This window comes from Chiloscyllium plagiosum, chromosome 10 (genome assembly GCF_004010195.1).
Source record: "Chiloscyllium plagiosum isolate BGI_BamShark_2017 chromosome 10, ASM401019v2, whole genome shotgun sequence".
NCBI lineage: Eukaryota > Metazoa > Chordata > Chondrichthyes > Orectolobiformes > Hemiscylliidae > Chiloscyllium > Chiloscyllium plagiosum.
Genome location: NC_057719.1, coordinates 5,341,899 through 5,366,615, shown reverse-complemented (window position 1 = coordinate 5,366,615; position 24,717 = coordinate 5,341,899). Strand labels below are relative to the sequence as shown.

At 41.7% G+C, this 24,717-nt stretch overlaps 1 protein-coding gene across 5 annotated transcripts in view; it reads left to right on the top strand.

The window, feature by feature from the left end:
- Nucleotides 1–24,717, top strand: part of dglucy (D-glutamate cyclase) — a 123,253-nt gene that overhangs the window by 91,101 nt on the left and 7,435 nt on the right. For all 5 annotated transcript variants that reach the window (XR_006312687.1, XM_043696939.1, XM_043696936.1 and 2 more), the window contains exons 7-11: nucleotides 3,735–3,941; nucleotides 5,994–6,254; nucleotides 6,836–6,935; nucleotides 7,080–7,228; nucleotides 10,769–10,888. Coding sequence is in view for 4 of the 5 variants with exons in the window: in XM_043696939.1 (XP_043552874.1) it covers nucleotides 3,735–3,941; nucleotides 5,994–6,254; nucleotides 6,836–6,935; nucleotides 7,080–7,228; nucleotides 10,769–10,888 (837 nt within the window). In the remaining variant the exon portion in view is untranslated. The remainder of the gene's footprint in view (nucleotides 1–3,734; nucleotides 3,942–5,993; nucleotides 6,255–6,835; nucleotides 6,936–7,079; nucleotides 7,229–10,768; nucleotides 10,889–24,717) is intronic.

Genomic DNA, 24,717 nt, shown 5'->3' with positions numbered 1-24,717 from the left:
TCTCAACTTAAATGGGCAACACGGTGGCTCAGTGGTTAGCGCTTCTGCCTCACGGTGCCAGGAACCTGGGTTCAACTTCAACCTCTGGCGATTGTCTGTGTGGAGTTTGCATATTCTCCCCATGTCTGTGTGGGTTCCCTCTGGGTGGTCCGGTTTCCTCCCACAGTCCAAAGATGTGCAGATTAGGTGAATTGGCCATGCTAAATTGCCCATAGCATTCAGGAATGTATAGGTTAGTCAGAGGTTAATGTAGGGGAATGAGTGTGGATGGTTTACTCTTTGGAGGGTCGATGTGGACTTGTGGGCCAAATGGCCTCTTTCCACACTGTAAGGATTCTATTCTATGCCCTCTAATGTTTGACTTTTCCACCTTGGGAAAAAGACTCTGACTATCCACCCTATCTACGCCTCTCATAATGTAAACATCACATATAACACCATGTTATAGTCCAGCACATTTATTTGAAAGCACAAGCTTTCAGAGCACTGTTCCTTTGTCAGGAAACTAGTGGAGTGGGATCATAGGACACAGAATTTATAGTATAAGATCAAGTAATGCAATGTATTGAACAAACTTAGATTGCTGTTAAGTCTTTAATCACTTAGAATGGGGTGCAGGTTTCGATTGGTTAATATGTAAATCCCGGAACATCTTTCAAGTCACAGTCCCGAGACAACTTAAGGTTTACTCACTATAAAAAATAGTGACACCTCAGACAATGATGAAAGGTGTGAGATTAGGGTCTGTCTGTATCCCAACCTTGTGTCAGATTGGTTCTATTTCCATTTATAAAATGTCACATGGACTCACTGCCTACAGATTGGGTACTTTTTGAATAAAATAGAATGTATCTGCAAATACAAATCTACAAATGCAAATTCACCCCATCGACTTACATGTGTGTGTACATGTGTGTGTGTATGCTTGGTAGAATGTGTGCACAAGTGTGACGGGAGTATATGCGTTTGAGAGGATGTGTGTGTGTGAGCTTGTGTATGAGAGGGGGTCTGTGTGAGTGTCTAAGAGTCTGTGTGTATGTGTGCTTGTGGGTGAGTGTATGTGTGAGCATATAGTGTAGTGGGGTCACCTTATACACAAGCACACATACATTCACATGCACTCTTACACACAATTGCACACACATGCACACACACCCACACCCAGTGTCATAAACACACACATGCTCTTTCACAGGCATATACTGTATCACACACACGGACACACTCACTCTCACAAGCACACACACTCTCTCTCTCCCTCACACACACACGCCACTCACATATAAGTCTCTGGGGTGAATTTGTATTTGCAGATACATTCTATTTTGTTCAAAAAGCATACAATCTAAAAGCAGTCAGTCCATGTGACATGTTATGAATTCCTACTTTGGAAATAGAACCAATCTAACTCAAGGTTGGGATACAGACAGACCTAAACTCTCACTTTTAATGCATTGTCTGAACTGAGATGTAAGCTTTTTTTTTTATTTTGAGAAAATCTTAAGTTGTCTCAGGACGTAACTTGAAAGAAGTTCTGGGATTTACATACTAATCAGTTTAAACCTGCGTCCCCATTCTAAGTGATTAAGGACTTGATAGCAATCTAGGTTTGTTCAATACATCACATCAATTGTGTGACACTTTGATCTCTAACCATAAATTCTGTGTCCTATGATCCTGCCCCACTAGTTACCTGATGAAGGAGCAGTGCTCTGAAAGCTTGTACTTTCAAATAATACTGTTGGACTTTAACCTGGTGTTGTGTGATTTTTAGCTTTATCTACCCCTTCCAACACTGGCACCTCCACCTCATGGCTCTCATAGTGTTTGTATACTTAATTATCAGATTCCCCCCTCAGTCTCTGATGCTGAAGGGAAAGCAATCTAAGTTTATCCAACCTCTCCTTATCGTTAATATATTCCAGTCCAAGCAACATTCTGGTAAACGTCTTTTGCAGCCTTTCCAAAGCTTCCATATCTTTCCTATAGTGTGGCAACCAGAACTGCATACAGTGTTCCAAATGTGGATCAACTAAAGTTTTATATAACTGCAACATGATTTGTCAACATTTACACTCAATACCTTGACCGATGAAGGCAAGCTTGCCTTCTTTATCATCTTATCTACTTGTGTTGCTACTTTCAGCGAGTTGTGGACTTGCACCCCAAGATATGTCTGTACATCTTTTGATAGCCTTCCTCTCTATTGATCACTCCACCAATATTCATTTTGTCTGCAAACTTACTAATCGGATCACTACATTTTTATCCATATCATTTGTATATATTTAAAACAACAGAAGCCCAACACTGATCCCTGCGGAACATCACTAGTTATGGACCTCCAACTGTAAAATGACCCTTCCACAATTACGTTCTGAATTCTATGACCAAGCAAATTTTGTACCTAACTTACCAACTCATCTTGGATCCCATGTGACTTAATCTTTTAGACCAGCCTTGCATGAGGGATCATGTCAAATGCTTTAGCAAAGTCCGTGTAGACAACATTCACTGCTGTACTCTCATCAAACATCTTCATCTCTTAATCAGAAAACTCAATTTTGTGAGACAAGACCTCTCCCATACAAAGCCATGGTGACTATTCCTAATAAGTCAACTCTTTTCCAAATGCAAGTCAATCCTGTCCCTAAGTATCTTCTCTAGTAATGACTTTGCCACTCATATAAGACTCACCAGCATATAATTTCCTGGGTTGTCCCTAGGAGAAATTGGCTCCTGATCTCATTACAGCTTTCCATTTCATTACATGGATAAAATATCTGAATTCCAGAAGTAAGGTGGTATTTGACTCAGTGTGGCATCAAGAAGCTGTAGAAAAAGTTGGAATTAAGGGAGAAGCGCTCTGCTGGTTGGAATCATACTCAACATAAAAGTTATGGTTGTTGGAGAAAATAAGTAAGAAGTAACATTTGTGCAACACATGGCCAGTTCCACAAAGAGAGAACTAACCATTATCACTTGATATACAATGGCATTATCATCTGTAAAACTCCCACTATAAATATTAATTACTGTTAACCAGATGCTGAATTAGACAAACCATGGGAGTACTATAGCAACAAGAGGAGAAGAGAGGCTGAGAAATTCTGTGATGAATAGTTCTCCTGTCTCACCAATCCTTATCTACCATCTGCAAGCTGCAAATCAGGTGTGTGATGGAATATTTTCCACTTAACTGGGTGAGTGCAGCTCCAACAACACTCAAGAAGCTTGGCACCATTCCAGGACAAAGTAGTCCATTTGATTTCCACCCCATGCACCACCTTCAACTTTCTCTCTCTCTCTCGGGTGCCACCAAAAACCTACTTCTTTGATAAAACTTTTGGTTATCTTTCCTGATATTTCACTTGTATGGTTCGGTGTCAAAAAGCAAAATGTTTTTATAGATTTTGCCACTCTATGCTTTCACTAAGAATGTGCTATATTAGTGTAAGTCTTTTTTCCACCAAATTTCTAGAAAATGATGGTGGATGTTTGGGAACTGGAGTGAATTATACAAATATTGTTAAAGTCCATTAGTGGACTTTATGATATGCCTATATGAAAGAAATGATATGCCTATATGAAAGAAATACTCACACTTAAATAGCCCTCACCAATAAACCTGTAACCTATATGCATATTGTGAATGTCAATATAGAATTGATTCCATCCTTCTCTTCAAAATCATGGAAATAGCATTGTAATTGATCTTTTTTTTTAACTTGCAGAATCTGGTCTGGCTTTCACCCATGCTCCTGGCTGCATGTTCATTACTGACCTGCAGAGTGAGCAGGAGGTGGCCAGTGACTTTGCTGCTGATGCAGAAATCCCACATGTTTTTTGCATTTCTCAGAATCCAGTTCACTATAGCGTTGCCTCGGCTGCTGCTGTAGAAAAATTCAAAGCCTTGGATAGTCTGATTCAGCAAGATCCAGGTAGGAAGAGGATGCTAAGTACAGCTTAATGATGATGTGTTTTGGGTTTCAAATGTGAGTCTATACTAAGGAAGCATAGTTACCCTATTGATAGCCCTGAAATTAGGAGATTCTCCACCAGATTCCTGCAGCTACCTGGCTTCATTATTGGCTCTATTATCTATATATGTACTAATGGGTTTTTCCAAATGGGGAGAGGAACAGTTATATTTATCAATTCTGCAATTTCTAACACGATTGTTTCTACATTTCCCTAAACCTAGAGTTGCTGAGAATATTTACACATTACTGATGCCCTGGTTGAAATGATCTGACTTAACCACAGTATTAAGACTCAAACCAGGAGCTTCTTCACTATAGGACAAATTATTTCATATACTACTTTTAACATTATCAGGAATCCCAAGGGACAATATGAGATTAACCATTAAGGCAGATGACCAAATGTCTGCAACATATAAGGTCTAAGTTGGATTTTAAAATTGGAAAAGGTATAGGATAGGTTTGGGAGGTAATTCCAGAACTCAAGGCCTAGGTAGCTGAAAGCACAGTATGTTAATGGGGTATAATATATAAACATAGAAATGAGGAGTAGGAATAAGCCATTCAGCCCTTTGATTCTGCTCTGCCATACAATATGATCATGGCTGATCCTCTATTTCAGTGCTATTGACCCTGTGTCTCAATGCTATAAGTCCTCTAACTCAGAGCCATGTTTTATTTTGCATTAATGTGTTTTTTCATCATTTGGGAATTTGAGTTTTTTAAGTTGCGGCAGATGCGTTTTGGTGTCATTTTTTTGAAAGTTTTGTTTTAAACAGGTCAGTGAGCTAAGTATATACTTCCATAAAGAGCATGTGATTTAATCAAGAGGTGAGAAAGATACCTGTACTGTAACTTAATGAAGTGTTGACAAAGTGGAGCTTTTATGGCTGGAATAACTACACATGCTGGTATGCTGTCACTAAGTCACCCTTTATTTACACATGTACAGTACATGGAGTCTGACCAGTTAGCTCACAGCCAGTCCCTGGAGTGAGAAGACTCTCTGAGACTCCTGTTTATATCTGTCAGCCAGGGCTCCCTGATTGACCTTGTACTTAATGACATCCACCTGGCCAACCTCATTCCAATCCCCAAAATGCCATTACCAGAGTGACTAGTTTAGTTTGACTTCACTTCAGAAGACTGAGGAGTTCAATTCAGAAGAACAGCTTATGTATGAGTAGAGGAGTTTTGTTTGTTATGTCGCCAAGCTATATTGAAATTTTCAAATTATCAAAACTGAAAGCCGCTTATGCCTGCAGAACTATAAAGAAGTTTAAAACTGTCACAGCAGACCAAGAAGGAGAACTGGAAAGAGCCAGTTAAGTAATAAATGAGGGAGTTTAGCTACAAAATGGTTGAATTGTTACGATTGAGGATCTGAAAAGGATATTATAGAAGAGGTTGGATCTATTGTGTGTGTGTGTGAGACATATCTTTGCATTTTCTTCTTTTGTAGAATGAACTTGCATTCTGGTGTTTAAAACAAGCATTTACAGCCTTATGTGAATTGGTTCATAGACTAAGCACCACAAGGCGACTAACTGTAAAATTAAATTTATGCTCCATCAAACCACATTTCACTCTCAGATCTGACTTGAATAGTATTGCCATCACTTAGGATTGTAATATCAAGTGCCAGTGGCAGAGTAATTAAAATTGGGGATGCACAATTGTCGAGATGCAGGAGAATGTAGATTTCTCTGAGAGTTGTAGGGCAATGGGAGGTTACAGATATAGCGATAACTCACCAGCTTTATCTGCTGGGGGGTAGGTAGAGATTCTAGAACAGAAAGAATATTACTGCAAAATGTGCTTATAACAAAATTCTTGATTGCAACTGAGTTACCACAAGCAAGACCGATTGGACTGATTTTCAACATGCAATAACAGTTATGTCTTGTTCTAATTGCCATTATTCAGAACTAGTACAATTGAATAGCACGTCTTAAAATGTAAACCAAGTTGGAATTGAAATCTATGAAATGTTTTTTATGTTCTGGACAGGCAATCGAGGAATCAAGCATTTGTTAATTGAAAAACAGCTGCTAAAAGCATGTCTCTCTCTTTCAAATGCAAAATCTGTGCTCATAACCACTGGATTTCCAACCCACTTCAATAACCAGCCTCCAGAAGAGACAGATGGTCCTCCAGGAGCTATTGCTATAGCAGCCATGTTGCAAGCCCAGAAGAAAAACGTTGTCATAGTAACAGATCAAAGAGCCTTAGAGATGAACAAAAAGATTATTGAAGAAGCAGTTGAGCAAGGTGCTTATTCTTTTCCTTTTAAAAAGTAAAATGCTGATGTTTAGACAGCAAAGAAAAATTGAAAATTTTAGGGCAGTACTAATTGGAGGTGACGGAGTCAAGTCCACTAGCTGGAGAGTCAGAAAGAATCCTGCACCACCTGTTTTGGAAGGTCTGCCAAACTAATTGTCATTCAAGATCAATTATCCGAGATGGATGCCTCACTCACTGACTCTTGCTGGTCAGTCAGTGGCCAGCAACTCTTTTGAATTGCAATTACTGCTGGAACAAAATCCACCAAAGCCGAGGAATTATCATTTGTTCCCAAGCCACAAGTGAGAAATTTTGTGGAGATGCACATATTACTTTGGGAGGGGGTAAAGGGATGCGGGGGAGGTGCATGATATGTAGTGGAGAGCAGGTGGGTGGAGGGGCAGAGCTGGCAGCAAAGACAGGGTTGTGTCTCTCAATAGTTAAAAATTAGAATGGATTGTTCATTAGTTCTGATGAATCTGTCCATTTCACTTGCAATTCCGACTGACTGCCTGTCTACAGCCAACATTCACAGTTTCTATTTACTTTCTATTCTTTTTTGTTTTTAGGAAGGTTAAAAACCCCTGTCCCTATTGTTAGCTTCCAGGATAATGGCAAGGATTCAGCCCTCATGTTCCTTTGTCATGATGGTGATCCCCAGTTTCCAAGGTAAATGTTAACCGTAAGGTATGGTTTGGAGAGGCAACGGGTCGACGTGTGTGTGTGTGTGTGTGTGTGTGTATATATGGTAATTTATACGTACATCCAGTCATTGACAGGTTATTGAACAATTTTGTGTAACTATGTGGACAGGTTTGATCATCTCATAGCAATAGAACGAGCTGGAATGGCTGCAGATGGCAATTACTACAATGCACGGAAAGTAAATATTAAACACTTGGTGGATCCCATTGACAAGCTTTTCCTAAAAGCACAGGACATCCCTGGAATTTCCACAACAGGTAACTGCAAACATATTTTCGGTTGAAATTCCTCCTGTGTACTGACAGAACAGAAATTGCAATAATTGCTTCGGTGAGTGCAGCCAGAACTGTACTCCAGGGGCTCAATGCTATCTTCGACAAATGAGATTGCTTGATTGGTGTCCTTGCCATTAGACTTGCTATGCATTTCCCCACCCCATCAGTTCAACTGTGGTTAGGATTAATAGGAGCTATGAGAGGCAATGCAGCAAATCACTGAGGTTATTTCAACAGTTCCTATCTCCACTATACCCAAAGACACTTCTTTTAGAACCCTTGAATGTAGATCATCAAAGTGCAGGGTTATGTTTATGTGGTGAATCTCTGAAGGACAAGAACAGCAAAGCTTTGGGAAATTCACCACATAAACATAACCCTGCACTTTGATGATCTACATTCAAGGGTTCTAAAAGAGGTGTCTTTGGGTATAGTGGATCCACTGACTTTCCCTAACTTATAGAACAGTCCCAGTGGATTGAAAGATAGTAAATACAATACTGCAATTCAAGGCCGGAGAGAGAAAACAGGTATCTCGTGGCCATTTAGCCTGACATCAGTCGGTGAGAAAATGCTGAAGTCCATTCTTAAGAAGTCGGACACTTTGCCTAACCACAATATTCTGAGTTAGCTGGGTTTTCTAAAGGAAGTATCATATATTATAAATCTAATGGAGATTTTTTTTCAAGATAGTACCAGCATAAAGAAGAACTAGTCAATATACTATATCTGGGTTTTGAAAAGTGATTTGACAGAGCACCACTTGCTGAAATGATGGTAGTGTATTAGCGTGAATGTTTATTTAAAGGCTAGAAAGCAGAGCTGGAATGAATAGGTCTCCATTAATAAGGAACACTATATCTGTCTAAGTTTACTAGATTGATTCCTGAGGTAAGTAAATTACCTTATAAGGATAAATTAAGTTGAATAGTTCCCTAGAGTTTAGTCAAATGAGAAAGTTTCATTGAAAGGTTTTGACATGGAAGGTACCGTAAGATTGATTCCCCTAGCTGGAGAATCTAGAAATGAGACTGAATAGGTTCAGTGTAATGAGTTAATCATCCAGGACTGAGTTGAGGAGAACTACTTCCCTCAGAAGGTTGTGAATCTTTGAAATTATCTACTCCAGAAGGTTGTGAATACTTAGTTCTGAGTATATTCAAGGCTGAGATCAATCGATTTGTACATTAAGGGTATTGAGGAACCTGAGGGCAGGATGGGAAATTCAAGTTGAGATTGAAGATTAGCCATTATCCACAAGTGGACCTGCTCCTATTTCTTATCTTCTTGCATACCTACAAGGGCTATACATTAATCACTGTGCTTCCATTTTTATCACTATTCTTCCATCATCTCAGTCTGAATACTGGCATACAACCAAATCTTAGTGGTCTGTCTCAATCCTCCTGGGCTAAAGGAGATAAGATATCAGCAGACTGTCATTCCAGGTTGCTACTTGGGAATCTGTTCAGTAAATGTTTGATATTTGTTGTGAATCAAATCTGTGCTTGCTGACACACTGGCTCAATTAAGCAGCAGCTCAATTTTAAAATTCTCATCCCTGTGTTCGGATCCCATCAGATCCTATGTCTGTAACCTCCTGAAAACCTTTTACCCCTTGAGATCTCTACATTCCTCCAATGAATACATCAAATTGGACCCCATATACAAACCACTCAGCTACAGAATTGGAAATACAAAAAACAGAGACAATAAATACCAGGTGTGATAGACCACCAACACTTTATCAATGTCACCTAGTAGGATGATAAAGCATCTACAGAAAAGCACACCAGCTCAGCAAACAAATCTATAACCTCATCCACAACCCATGCTACCAATTCTCTTACAATTGCACAATCCTAATTTTTATCATTCCACCGTTGGGCCTCAGCTGTCTTGGCCCTGAAGTCCTTCACTAAACCTTAAAAAGTATTTTGAAATATTTAAAACACCATGGCATCCAAGGTTATGGGCCAAATGCTAGGAAATGGGTTAGAGTAAATCGGCGCTTAATATCCAGAACAATCATGATGAACTGAAGGCTCTATTTCCATTACGTAACACTCTATGGCTCATCCTCTCCTACTCCCTTTAAGATTACTCTTAAAACATATCTTAATGTTTCCGACCTTAGCACAGTGTTAAATAATTTTACTATGATTATGTTTCTATGAAGTGCCTGTGAAATCTTTGCTTCATTAAAGGTGTCGTATAAACGTAAGCATTGGTGAGAATTTGGCTGAGATTGCATGCCTGAACTGATATTTACTGTTCAGACACTTGATCACAAATTGAATCTTTATGAAGCAGTTCTTAATTTGATTGTTCCTCTCCTCTCACCCTTCTTTAAGTTAAAAATCACACATCACCAGGTTATAGTCCAACAGCTTTATTTGGAAGTACTAGCTTTCAGGCCACTGCTCCTTCATCAGATAGCTGTGGAGCAGGATCATAAGACACAGAATTTATAGCAAAAGATTACAGTGTCATGCAACTGAAACAATATATTGAACAAACTGTATTGCTGTTAATTCTTTCATCTTTTAGAATGGGTTGCAGGTTTTGGTTCATTAATACGCAAATCCCAGAACTTCTTTTAAGTCACATTCTTGAGATAACTTAAGGTTTTATTATAAAAAGGTGACATCTCAGCTCAAACTGTGCAATAAAGGTGTGAGGTTAGAGTCTGTCTGTATCCCAGTCTTGAGTCAGACTGGTTCTACTTCTAAAATAGGAATTTATAAAATGGACTTAAAAGAAGTTCTGGGATTTACTTATGAATATCTTATGATCCTGCTCCACAGCTACCTGATGAAGGAGCAGAACTCCAAAAGCTAGTAGTTTCAAATAAACCTGTTGGACTATAACTTGATGTTGTGTGATTTTTAACTTTGCAAAACTGAGGACTGCAGATGCTTGAAATCAAGAGTCAAGATTAGAGTGGTGCTGAAAAAGCACAGCAGGTCAGGCAGCATCCGAGGAGCAGGAAAATCGGCGTTTCGGGCAAAAGCCTTCATCAGGAATGCTTTTCCAGTACCATTCTAATCTTGACTCTGATTTTTAACTTTGTCCACCCCAGTTCAACACCGGCACCTCCACATCATGGCCTTCTTAAACATGTCTACAAAGGTCAAATAGTCCGTTCAAAAAGGGACTAATGTGCCATATCTGAGGAGTAAATCTATCTCCTTTCATTTTGTTCAATTGCTGATCATTTCATGATGTTATTTCAAAAATTAATGTAATCACTGGAGTTGATTTCCCTTTTACTAAGTTTTCTTGACAGTAGTAATTAGAAGTGTTTAACCTGAATTTCCAGCAGTTGTTCAAAGCAAAATGATTGAAAGACATGCTTAAGAATACATTCCATCTATATGACTGTGGAAGGGCAAACATGTAAAGATAGGAGCAAAAAAATTACAGAATCAGAAGATCGTTTAGTCTGCCATATAGTAGTTGTATCTCTTTTATTCCCTCAATTTCTTTATTTGCTGGGTTTGTTGTGTCTCTGTTCTCTAGGTATTGGAGATGGAGGGAATGAACTGGGAATGGGAAAGGTGAAAGAGGCCGTGAAAAAATACATAAACAATGGGGATCTCATAGCTTGTGATGTTGAAGCAGATTTTACAGTTATTGCAGGTGAGTGTATTGGGTATCGTAACAGTCAGTTGGAAACTCCAAAGATTGACTTTGACAATGCAAATTTTCAAAAACAAAATGATGTCAACATTTTTTCTGTAGTTATTTAACCTGTGACCTTCAAGAAATGATGACATGTTGATTATAAGGACACAGTTGGTAAGGTGCAGGGACAGAAAATATGCAAATTATGATTCTTGAACTGTTTGGTTTACAAAACTAAGCTGTGATGAATGTAAGATTTGGGGACAAAAAAACGGCAAATGCTGGAATCCAATGTAGACAAGCAAGAGGCTGGAGAAACACAACAAGCCAGGCAGTATCAGTTTGTGGAGAATTCGACATTTTGGGTATAACTCAGGAACGGAGGTGGGGATAGGGGGAGCTGCAGATAAAGGGGGTTTGAAGGGTTATAGATGGGGAGAGGGTCAGAATGGTGAGGTAATGGTAAGTGAATACAGGTGGGGGGTGACCTGATTGGTCAGTGGGAGGAATGAATCCAGTTGGTAGCTGAAAGGAAGTGTCAGTGCCAGGAATGGAAGGGAGGAGGCGGTGCTGGAGAGGGAGTCAGGGCATAGATGGGAAGGTCATTTGAAATTGGAGAACTCAATGTTGAGTCCTCTGTACTATAGGCTGCCCAGGCAGAAGATCAGGTGTTGTTCCTCCAATTTGTGGCCTGATTCGCTGTAGCAATGGAGGAAGCTGAGGATGGTCATGTGAGAGAATAAGTGAAAAAGGGAATTGAAATGGTTAGTGACTGGGAGTCAGGCTGGCCCATACTGGCCCTGAGGAGATGCTTGGTGAAAAGTGTCCTGAGTTTACTTTTGGTCTCGCTGACGTAGAGAAGACCGCATCGGGGGCACCGAATGAAGTAAACTGGGTTGGAGGAGAGGCAGGTGAACCTCTGTCTCACCTGGAAGGACTGGTTGAGGCCCTGAATGGAGATGAGGGAAGTTCTAGCTGTGATCGGCGGAAGTAATCACTCACTCATCACTCACTCACTCAGTGAGTAGTTAGGATATGAAATGCATTTCCTGGCAGTCTGGTGGATTCAACTGAGGCATTAAAGAAGGTATAGGATGATTATTTGGATAAGAAAATATACAATGGTGTGAGGCCAAAGTAGGAATTGACATTAGGCAATAACGCTGAATTAAAGAGCCAGTTTAGGCACAGTGGGCCAACTGCCCTCTATCTGTGCTGTAAAATCTCTTGCTGTAAGATTGTGTGTTTAGTTTCTGAAGAAATTAGGATTCATGGATAAAAAAAATCAATGATTCCCCAGAAGGGCTTGAAGAATCTCAATTCATGAATAACCTAAAGCACACAAAATAGAAATGTGATTTTAGTGCATGATTAACCTGCACTTGTACAAAGTAATGCAGTCAGGATACAAGTTTTATTTGCTTTTGCACTATTGAATGGCTCCACACTATAGGTGGCAGCCCAATTTCAGATGATACTGACACCATTTAAAAATGGCATGTACTACTTCAAATCAGCCTGCAACTCTTAAAGGGAAGATGCATTTTGGCTGAAGCAAGCATTGGAAGTCATAGAACATTACAGCGCAATACAGGCCCTTCAGCCCTCAATGTTTCACCTACCTGTGAAGCCAATCTGAAGCCTATCTAACCTACACTATTCCATTATCATCCAAATGTTTATCCAATGACCATTTAAATGCCCTTAAGGTTGGGGAGTCCACTACTATTGCAGGCAGGGTGTTCCACACACTTACTACTCTCTGAGTAAAGAAACTACCTCTGACATCTGTCCTATATCTATCACCCCTCAATTTAAAGCAATGTCCCCTTCTGCTAGCCATCATCATCCAAAGAAAAAGGCTCTCACTGTCCACCCTAATCCTCTTGTATGTCTCTATTAAGTCAACCTTCTTCTCTGTTACAAAATCAGCCTTAAGTCCCTCAGCCTTTCATCATAAGACCTTCCCTCCATACCAGGCAACATCCTGGTAAATCTCCTCTGCACCGTCTCCAATGCTTCCACATCCTTCCCATAATGCAACGACCAGAACTGGATGCAATACTCCAAGTGCGGCTGCTCCACAGTTTTGTACAGCTGCAACATGACCTCATGGCTCTGAAACTCAATCCCTCTACCAATAAAAGCTAACACACCGTACTCCTTCTTAACAACCCTATCAACTTGGGTGGCAACTTTCAGGGATCTATGGACATGGACACCAAGATCTCTCTGCTCATCACTGCTACCAAGAATCTTGCCATTAGCCCAGTACTCTGTATTCCTGTTACTCCTTCCAAAGTGAATCACCTCACACTTTTCTGCAGTAAACTCTATTTGCCACCTCACAGCCCAGCGCTGCAGCTAATCTATATCCCTCTGTAATCTGCAACATCTTTCGGCACTGTCCTCAACTCCACTGACCTTAAGTCATCTGCAAATTTACTAACCCATCCTTCCAAGCCCTCACCCAGGTCATGTATAAAAATGACAAACAACAGTTGCCTCAAAACAGATCCTTGCAGTACACCACTAGTAACTGAACTACCAGGATGAACATTTCCCATCAACAACCACCCTCTATCTTCTTTCAGCTAGCCAATTTCTAATCCAAACCACTAAATCACCCTCAATCCCATGCCACCATATTTTCTGCAATAGTCTACCATGGGGAACCTTATCAAACGCTTTACTGAAATCCATATAGACCACATCAACCACTTTACCTTCATCCACCTGTTTGATCAACTTTTCAAAGAACTCTAAGGTTTGTGAGGCACAACCTACCCTTCACAAAACTGTGTTGACTATCTGTAATCAAGATTTGGAGGAGCCGGTGTTGAACTGGGGTGGGCAAAGTTAAAAATCACACAACACCTAGTTATAGTCCAACAGGTTTATTTGGAATCACAAGCTTTCGAAGCACTGCTTCTTCATCAGGTGGTTCTGCTGGAGATGTTGTCTGAAGCCCTTGATATTGCGCCGACCTGTGAACATCCAAGAACCAACTGTACAGCTCTGTGGCCGAACACTTTAACTCCCCCTCCCACTTAACTAAGGACATGCAGGTCCTGGGCCTCCTCCACCGCCAAACCCTTGTCACCCATTGCTTGGAGGAAGAACGCCTCATCTTCTGCCTTGGGACCCTCCAACCAAACGGGATAAATGTGGATTTCATCAGTTTCCTTATTTCCCCTCCTCCATTTATCCCAGATCCAGCCTACCAACTTGGCATCGCCCTCTTGACCTGTCCTACCTGTCCATCTTCCTTCCCACCTATCCACTCCACCGTCCTCTCTGACCTATTATTTTCACCCCCATCTTCATCTCAGCTACCTTCCCCACCAGCCCCACCTCCTCCCATTTATCCCAACCCCCTTGGGCCACTCCCTCATTCCTGTTGAAGAGCTTATGCTAGAAACGTTGATTCTCTTCTTGGATGCTGCCTGACTGGCTGTGCTTTTCCAGCATTAAACTCTTCAATTATCACCAAAGTGCTCACCTACCTCCAAATCTAACACTTGGCCTGGTTCATGACCCAGTACCAAATCAAATGTGGCCTTGCCTCTTGTTGGCCGGTCTACATACTGTGTCAGGAAACCCTCCTGTACACATTGGACAAAAAATGGCCCATCTAAATTACACAAACTAAAGCGTTTCCTGTCAACATTTGGAAAGTTAAAGACCCCATAGCATCTACGCTGTACTTTTGCTCCTATCCAGAATCATCTTTACAATCCTTTCCTCTACATCTCTGGAACTTTGTGGAGGCCTATAGAAAACTCCCAACAGGAGGATCTTTCCTTTCCTATTTCTAATCTCAGGCCATACTACCTCAGTAGACCGAGTCCTCATCGAACGTCCTTTCTGCCACCGTAATACTGTCCTTGACTAACAGTGCCACACCTCTCCCTCTTTTACCAGTTTCCCTGATCTTACTGAAACATCTAAACCCTGGAACCTGCAGCAACCATTCCTGTTCCTGCTCTATCCATGTCTCCGAAATGACCACAACAAGGAAATCCCAGTTGAAGTAGACACACTTAAAACCACCTTCCTGCCTACCACTATACTCCTGTGACCTTGAAATCTTATTCATCACCTCATTACTCTCAACCTCCTGTGCACTGAAGCTACAATTCAACTTCCCAGCCCCCTGCTGAATTAGTTTAAACCCTCCCGAAGAACATTAGCAAATTTCCTCCCCAGGATATTGGTACGCCTCTGGTTCAGTGTAGACTGTCCCGTTTGTAGAGGTCCCAACAGTTGTAGACTCACCAACTTTGTGGGCATTTAAATGGTCATTGGATAGGCATATGGACGAGAATGGATTAGTGTAGGTTAAATGGGCTTCAGATTGGTTTCACACGGCGGTGCAACATTGAGGGCCGAAGGGCCTGTACTGCGTTATAATGTTTTATGTTCTATAACTGTTCTCTCTCCCTATTCCTCACCTTGCTAGCACGGATAACAAACCAGAGATAACAACTCTGTTTGTTCTAACTCTTAGCTTCCAGTCTAGCTCCCTGAATTTCTGCCTTATATCCCCATCCCTTTTTCTACCTACGTCATTAGTGCCTATGTGGATCATGACTTGGGGCTGCTCCCCTTCCCCCTTTAGGATTCCATAAACACAATTCGAGACATCATGAGCCCTGGCACCTGGGAGACAACACACCAACCACAAGCCTGTCTTGTTCCCACAGAACCTCCTATCTATCCCCAATGGTGTCCCCAGTGACTAATGCTGTACTCCTTTCCCCACTTCCCTTCTGAGCAATAGGGACAGACTCTGTGCCAGAGACCTTGTACCCCATGGCTTATCCTGGTAAGTCGGCCCCCCAACAGTATCTAAAGCGGTATGCTTGTTATTGAGGGAACTGGCCACAGGGGATCCCTACACTGTCTGCATGTTCCCTTTCCATCCCCTGACCGTAACCCATCTGCCTTTTACCTGTAGCTGAGGTGTGACTACATCCCTGTAACTCCTCTCAATTAGCCCCTCAGCCTCCCGAATGATCTGAAGTTCATCCTGCTCCAGCTCTAGTTCCCTAACGCGGTTCCCAAGGAACTGTAGTTGGGTGCACTTCTCACAGATGAAGTCAGTGGGGACACTAGTGCCTCCCACATTGTACAGGAGGAGCATTCCACTGTCCTCACATCCATTTCCACTGTTCTGAATTCCCAAAGAGACTATTGGAAAAAAAGCTAGTAACCTTTTTTTTTGGTTAGAGTTGTGCAACATTGTGAAGTGATGCCCCATGATTGCAAAAGGTGCCATAGATTGCACTGTAGATTCTGAACAATGAGAAATAATTCCAAGCAATTGGTCATTTCATACAATGCAAATGTATATCAAAGTTCATGCTTGCCTGAGTTGAAGAAACATTTTTGGAAAGGGCAAAATGCTGACTATGAGGGATGCTTCAAAAACAAACTGTGGGAGGAAACCCAAAGCCACATGACTGAGTACATAACCCTCAACACAGGAAATCCCTGGTGTTGGTTGCAACAAACTCACACTTTTTAAAAAGAATTCTTGCATTCTCTGAAATGTCGCACTGTTACTACCAAATTAAACTTTATTTCATGTAGCATCCTGATGCGCTTTGAATTATTTATGAAACCAATAACCTCAAGGATTTCTCAGAAAGACCCCTTGATGCCTCACCCATTGCCTCACTCCAGGAACCAGCAGTAAAAGGGGATGGAACCGTGAATGGAGTGGTGAGGGAAGTGGCCAGCAGTGAGGAAGCGTCACCAACAGTGGGTGATACCACAGCAAGGGCATGAACAATGGGAAGGTGAGCAGAGGAATAAGAGAACAGTTAGCAGGACATCTGGGGCAGAAGTGGGGGGCAACACTGGGATGACCAATAATGAGGTGTGGCAGCAACAACAGGCAAACTATGTCTGGTCCCAGTGGAATATGGATACGCAATGATAATGTCAGTGGCATTAATGTCTCGTTCAAGCACATTGGCAGGAGATGCACCATTTTTGAAAGAAACAACAACTTTTCATTATCGACACTGGTGGTTTGAAGTTTGGTTCGATTTTATATAATCTCTCCAAGATAATTTGAATGGCAAGACTAGAGGTTGGAGTCACAATTGGAACAAGTCAGTTAAATTTACATACTCCTATGGTTTACTTTAGATAGATTTTTGGCCAAAACATTTTTATTCAACTTCTAAAACCAGTACAAGGGCATCACCGGCAAAGCAACAAAGTGTGAAGATAGTTAAAAATGGAAGAGGTTGCAAAACAGTTTACAAGGCCCAGGTCTTGTTAGAGAGAGATCCTGCATCAACAAGTGGCCAGAATGAATCCTCCAATACCTGTTCACTAACCAAGGCCCCAGACACATCTTCCAGGTGCAGCAGCAATTTATCTGCACTTCACTCAATGTGGTTTACTGTATTTGATGCTCACAATGTAATTTCCTCCATATTGGGGAGACAAAAGGCAGACTAGGCAACCTTTTTGTTGAACATCTACATGCTGTCCACAAAAATGTCTCTAAGTTTCCTGTTGCCTGCCCTTTCAGCATTCCTCGCTACTCCCTGGCCAACATCTCTAGTGAAGCTCATCACAAGTTGGAAGAACGGCATCTCCTTTTCCGCTTGGGGAGCTCTGCAGCCTTCGGGACTCAGTATCTAGTTTGATAATTCTAGGACCTGAGCACCTTCTCCCATGTCCTTGTGCAACCCTCACAACACTAGGCCTTGTCATCACATGAGCTGCTATCACTATTACCCTATTGTCAGCTACTAATGGTCTCACTCAGCAGCTGGTGATTCCACAAGGCTAATCTTTACCCATTCCTTTGCCTGTCCAACTGTTTTTTCTCTCTCTCTCTCTCTCTCTGTGGGCTTCATTTCCAACTATCATTTACTCTTCCACTCTCTCCCCACCCAACCTTTTCCTAGCTACAATCAGTTCTGAAGAAGGGTTACTGGACTTGAAACATTAACTCTGCCTTCTCCCACAGATGCTGCCAGACTTGCTAAGCTTTTCTAGCAATTTCTGGTTTTGTTTCTGATTGCCAGCATCTGCAGTTCTTTGCCTTTTTTTGCTTAGCCTCCAAACAGAGTGCTTGGCTGGACATAGGAACACATAGCCACTAAGGCCAGTGTGAATGGTCGCAATGCACGGGTGTGAATAAGGTTCTGAAAGAGGTTTATAGTGACCTCATAGGATTAATAAAGGTCGTTTTAGTAAATGTGTCTTCAAATGCCTTATTCTTACAGTCAAACCAGCGCGCTCAATTCATCAGCTTTCTTTGTTCATCTACCAACAATTTCTATCAAGGACACATCATTCCTCACAATCATAGTTTCACCTCACCTTTACACACCTTACACTGCTGCATATCTCACAACATTGGAGACACTGCATTATGGAACTGTTGTACCAGATTACTCAAAGGAGATTGCAGCATACTTACTGGCACACTTCCCACTCTCTTTCACCATCAAATGATGCATTAGTACAGACAACAGCAGCAAAGAATAAACATGCCTGCATGTTCTTATCACCAGGGAGGAAACAATATTTCCGTAATTGGAGAGGCTGTTGTTGAAGCCATGCCCAGCATTGGAGTTGAGACCACTGAAGCAGTATGGTCTGACCAAGTTTACCTTCTTACATCCTGTTTGCAAAATCACCCAAATTCTTCTGATTTACAAACTCAGATGGTATCAGCATTCACCTCTTCCTGCACCCCAACCCAATAACTCCCCTCCCCCACCAAAATCTAGCCTTGCTCCTTTCAAATATCTAAGAATTGCAGCTTTGCCAGGCAATGGTACAGGAATAGGAAGGCCAACAGGAAGACAATACTAATGATGATGAAACACCAACACTCAATCTATCACTCACAGCTACCAGTTCGAATGAACTGGCATTGCACATACTTCAGAGAGCAACACAGAGACAGGATGTCTACATGACGAGAGTCAATAAAACTGCAGTACTTGGAAATGAACATAATGGTCAGACAGGATTTCCATTTTGAAGAATGCAAGATCAGTTAAACAAGTTTGTCATTTGCCAATTTTACAGCTTTTTCCTTGTGGTTGGTGAGATAGCCAGGGAAAGTGAGCTGAAGCTAATGATAGCACAAGTACTAGCTCCCTGGCTGGTGAGATCACGTGTTCCACTGCAAAGCACACAGTGAAGGACTTGGATGAAATGATGAAAAAGCTGATGACAGTACACACAGAAATGCTTGGTGCATTGGCAGGCCTGCCAGAGGATCTGATGGCATTGTCAATGAGCATGGAGGAGTCTGGCAGCAAGTGATCACAGGCCTATGCCAAACTTGGAGCACATTCTTTCCAGCATAGAAGAGGTGGCCAACTCCATGTCAAGATTGGTGGATAATATCTTGGCTTTTACTGTACTATGAACAAAAGCCAACAGAATGTCAAAATGCTGCTATGTCAGATTGTAGTTGTGAATTCTCAGCTTTTTGCTGTGCAAATTCAGACTGCTGCTGTCATGCCAGTGTTGAAAGGACATTGAGTCTTGCACAGTAATCTTGCAATCTGTCCTCCAACTGATGAGCATAATTGTTGAGACATTGCCTAGGGGAGTGCCATTGACACTGTAGTGCACAAATGTGCTGAGTTTCTCAGAATGGCAGTGTTTGTTGTCACAACACTGACACACGTCCAGCTAGTCCAGACTTCCACTTTGCAAGCTGAGATGAAGTTGAAAGTTGGAGCTTATTTGGCGAACAGCTGCAACATGTCTACATTGTCCGCCCGTGAAACTCCAAGAAGTCCTATTACTTATACTGTTGAAGACACTAGGTCAGGCAAAGTCAGAAAACTAAGGGAATGAACAATAGTGACTAGTTGAATTTTGCATTGTTTATTGGTTGTTCTGTTAGATGAAGTTGGTTTGGAATTGCAGTACAAAGGTGGCATCAGGCAAGGGCCAAAGGTGTACATGACCACACACTGTGCTGATGCCATTTTGGCACCAAAGAGGCTGCTGATTACTGAATCTGTGTGTGTGAAACATAAGAAGTTAGCATGCAGGTACAACAAGTACTTAACCAAATGGAATTTTGGCCATCGTTGCTGGGGAGTTAGAATTTAAAAACAAGGAAGTCTTGTTACAACCATACAGAGTGTTGATGAGGCCACACCTGGAGTACTGTGTACAGTCTTGGTCCCTTCATTTAAGAAATGACTTACTGGTATTGGTGGCAGCTCAAAAAAGATTCACTGTATTTTTTCCAGGAATGAAGGGGTTGACTTATTGATGACCACTAGATATTTTAGGCTTTAGAAGAACTACTACTGGTCTTATGGAAAAATACAAGATTCTAAGGGGTTTGACAAGATAGATGTTGAGAAGATGTTTCCACTAATGGGGACTTTCAAACACATAGACATAGTTGCAGAATAAGGGGACACTCATTCAAAACTGAGATCCAAAATTATTCTCTCAGAGATAATGAATGTCTGGAATTCTCTATCCGAGAGAATTATGGAAGCATGATCAATGAAAGATTTGAAGAGGATATAGATCGATTTTTGAAATTGAGGTTGAGGGCTCTTAGGAGCTGGCAGGAAAGAGGAGTTGGGGCCTAGGATAAATCAATGATGATCTTATTGACCTCACTTGCAAATATAAACATGTTGATATAAAAGGAATCAATTATCCTTTAATTGATCGCAGACCTAGCAAGATGAGAGTCTACAATCTGCATTGATTGCAGATTGCAGATCTATAAAGGTTAAGCCCTTTTGTTTCTCCAGATTAAGTGTTGGTTTAGGGTAGTGTCTTATCCTTTGCATTTCCATGGTTCAGTAATGGAATACTTGTGATGCAATGTTAGAATGCATTGGACAGGTTGGCCATTCAGTAGAAATATTAAATAGGGCAGACAGAAGGGAACAACTTTCTAAATTAAAATAGACAGTGATTACCTTTGTCATTGGGATGGAAACTCATTTGCAACCCAGGTGAAAGGACTGTTCATTAATAAATTAATTAGACCTCATAAAGATTGTCTGAAAGTGCTTATGAGCTAGTTTATGATCTAGTGATATTCCAGTGGAGGTTTATACACATTGTCATCACACATAAAACAATCTGAATACAAATAATAGAACATATTTTCCTTCAGGATTTGTCTACACCTCCTTTCATGTCTGACATGGCTGACTCAGGACTTTAGAGGTATTTTAGACTGAAGACATGCTTTACAATGAAGAACCATGAATACAGGACACCTTACAGAACAGAAGACCATTCACCTGTGCTAGATCGTTGTTCAAAAAGTCTCAACTAAGGCCGTTGCCCTGTAGGAATATATGGGTTTACAACATTGAAGACAAGATATCAACCATAGTTCAATGGGTAGCGTATTCCTGGTGTATAAGAAATTAAATTAAATTTATAGCGAGAAATGAATAGACTTGGAAGGTATAGAATCTGTGGGTAGAATTGAGGAACTGCAAAGGAAGAAACCCTTGATGGGATTTACATACAGGCCTTCTAGCAGTAGTCAGGATGTTGGAAGAAAATCAGGAGATAGAAAAGGCATGTAGAAAATATACTATTACAGTAACCATGAGGGACTTCAATATGCAGGTGGACTTGGAAAATCAAGGAAAGGAATTAATGGAATGAGTACCACGTAGTTTTATTTTGGACCACCTTGTGGTAGAGCCCAGTAGAGAATAAGCAGTTTTTATTTTGGTGATGTGTGATGAGGCAGACTTGATTAGGAGGCTTAAGGTGAAGGAGCCCCTAGAGATCAGTGACCATGATTTTTTAAAAAATTCATTCAGTCACGTATTGCTGGCCATCCTAATTGCCCAGATGATAGATAAGGGTCAACCACATTGCTGTGTGTATGGAATCACATGTAGGCCAGATCACATAAGGATGGCAATTTCTAAAGGGCATTAGTGAACCGGATGGGCTTTTCCGACAATCAACCATGGATTCGTGGTCATCATTATATTTTTAATTCAGATATTATTTTTATTGAATTCAAGTTGCAAATGTGATAGAATTCACCCTACAGTTTGAAAGGGAGAGGCTGGAGTCAGATGTAACTGTATGACAATTGAATAAAGATAACTACAAAGACATGAGAGAGCTGGACAGAGTTGATTGGAAGGGATACCTAGCAGGGAAAATGGTGGACCAGCAATGGTTGAAGTTTCTTTGGGTAATTCAGCAGGCACAGCAGAAATTCATCCCAAGGAAGAAGAAGCATTCAAAGTAGAGGACACGGTGTCCGCGGCTGACAAGAGTCGGGGACAGCATAAAAGCAAAAGAGAAAGCATGCCATATGGTGAAGGTTAGTGGAAAGCCAGAGGATTGGGAAGCCTTTGAAAACCAGCTTTTGATAACTGAAAAAACAATAAGTGGGGGCGAAGGTGAAATATGAGAGTAAGCTAGCTAGTAACATAAAAGAAGATTGTTAGTGGGCGGCACGGTGGCACAGTGGTTAGCACTGCTGCCTCACAGCGCCAGAGACCCGGGTTCAATTCCTGCCTCAGGCGACTGTGTGGAGTTTGCACATTCTCCCTGTGTCTGTGTGGGTTTGCTTCCGTTTCCTCCCACAGTCCAAAAATGTGAATTGGTTATGCTAAATTGCCTGTAGTGTTAGGCGAAGGGGTAAGTGTAGGAGAATGGGTCTGGGTGGGTTGTGCTTCAGCGGGTTGGTGTGGACTTGTTGGGTCGAAGGGCCTGTAAGTAATCTAATAAAAAAAAAAGTTTTTTTTTAGATATCTAAATGGTAAGAGAGAAGCAAGAACAATCATTGGACCGCTGGAAAATGAGGCTGGAGAAATAGTAATGGTGGAGGAACTTAATAAGTATTTTGGAATAGTTTTTACAGTGGAAGACACTAGCAGCATACCAGAACTTCAAGGAAGTCAGGGTCAGAGATGAGTGTAGTGGCTATCAGTAAGGTGAAGGTGGATATATCACCCAGACTAGATAGCCTGAAACCAAGAGCTTCGAAGGAGATAGCTGTGGAAATTGTACAGGAATTGATGGTGGATCTTTCAGGAATTACTGGAGTGCCAGAGGACGGGAAAATTGGTAATCTAACACCCTGTTTAAAAAGGGAACGAGGCACAAGACTGGAAACTATCGGCCAGTTTAGCCTGACCTCAGTCATTGGCAAGTATTTGGAGTTCATTATTAAGGATGAAATTGTGAAGTTCTTGGAAGTGCATAATAGAATATGGCTGAGTCAGCGTGGCTTAGTCAAGGGGAGGTTATAGCTTACACATCTTTGAGGAGGTAACAAGTAAGTTAGACAAAGGTGAACCAGTGGAGATGATCAACTTGGATTTCCAGAGAGCCTTTGACCAGGTGCTGCATAAGAGGCGGCTAGGAAAGAGCCCATGGTGTTAGGGGCAAGATACTGGCATGGATAGAAAATTGGCAGACTGGCAGAAGGCAGACAGTGGGTATAAAGAGGTCTTTTTCATTGCTGGTGATTAGTGGAGTTCTGTATGGGTCAGCGTTGGACCTCAGCTATTCACATCTGAAAGAAGGAACTGACTAAATTTGCAGATAACACAAATAGGTGGAGGGACAGGTAGTGTTGCGGAAGTGGGGAGGCAGCAGAAAGACCTAGGCATGATAGAAGAGTGGTAGACAAGCAGGCGGCTGGAAGAACACAGCAAGTCAGGCAGCATCAGGTGGTGGAGAGGTCAATGTTTCGGGTATAACCCTTCTTCATTATTGGGAGTGGGTTTAAGAGGTACTGCAAATAAGGGGCATGTGGGCAGGATGTGAGGTAGGGATAGGTGAACACAGGTAGAGGGTACAACCTGGTTGGTCGAAAGGAGGAATGAATCCTGTTGGTAGCTGGAAGGAAGCATGGATCAGAGGAATGGAAGTAGGGGAAGTGCTGGGAAGGAGTCGGGGATGCGAAAGGAGGTAATTGAAATTGGAGAACTCAATGTTGAGTCCTCCGGGCTGTAGACTGCCCTGGTGAAAGATGAGGTGTTGTTCCTCCAATTAGTGTCTGATTCACTGTGGAAATGGAGGAAGCCAAGGATGGTCATTTTGGAAAGGGAGTGGTGAGGAGAATTAAAAAGGGCTGTGACTGGGAGCTCAGGTTGGCCCCTGCAAGCCTGGCTGAGATGGTTGATGAAAAGTGTCCTGAGTTTACGTTTGGTCTCACCAATGTAGAGAAGACCACATTTCCACAGCAAATCAGACCACAAATTGGAGGAACAACACCTCATTTTCCATCTGGGAAGCCTACAGCCCAGACGACTCAACATTGAGTTCTCCAATTTCAAATTATCTCCTTCCCATCCCCTGACTCCCTTCCAAGCCCCTCCCACTCCCTTCCATTCCACTGATCAACCCTTCCTTCCAGCTTCCAATTGGATTCATCCCTCTCATTGACCAACCAGGCCATGCCCCCGCCCCCACCCTCCACCGCATCCCTCGTATCTGAAGCTCCCCTTGCACTCACCCCCAGTCCTGAAGAAGGGATACACCCAAAATATTGACTTCTCCATCTCCTGACGCTGCCTGGCTTTCTGTGTTCTTCCAGCCTCCTGCACATCTACCTTGGATTCCAGCATCTGCAGTTTTTTTTGTCTCTAACCATGTGAGGAGAGTGCGCAAAGAAGTAGCAGATAGAATACATCATGAGAAATAATGAAGTTATGTGCTTTGATAGGAAGAATAGAGGCATGGTATATTTTCTAAATGGGAAAAGGCTTTGTAAATCTGAAGCACGAAGTGACTTGGAATTCTAGCTCAGGATTCTATTAAGGTTAACATGCAGGTTCAGTTGGCAGTTGGGCAGGCAAATGCAATATTAGCATTCATTTCAA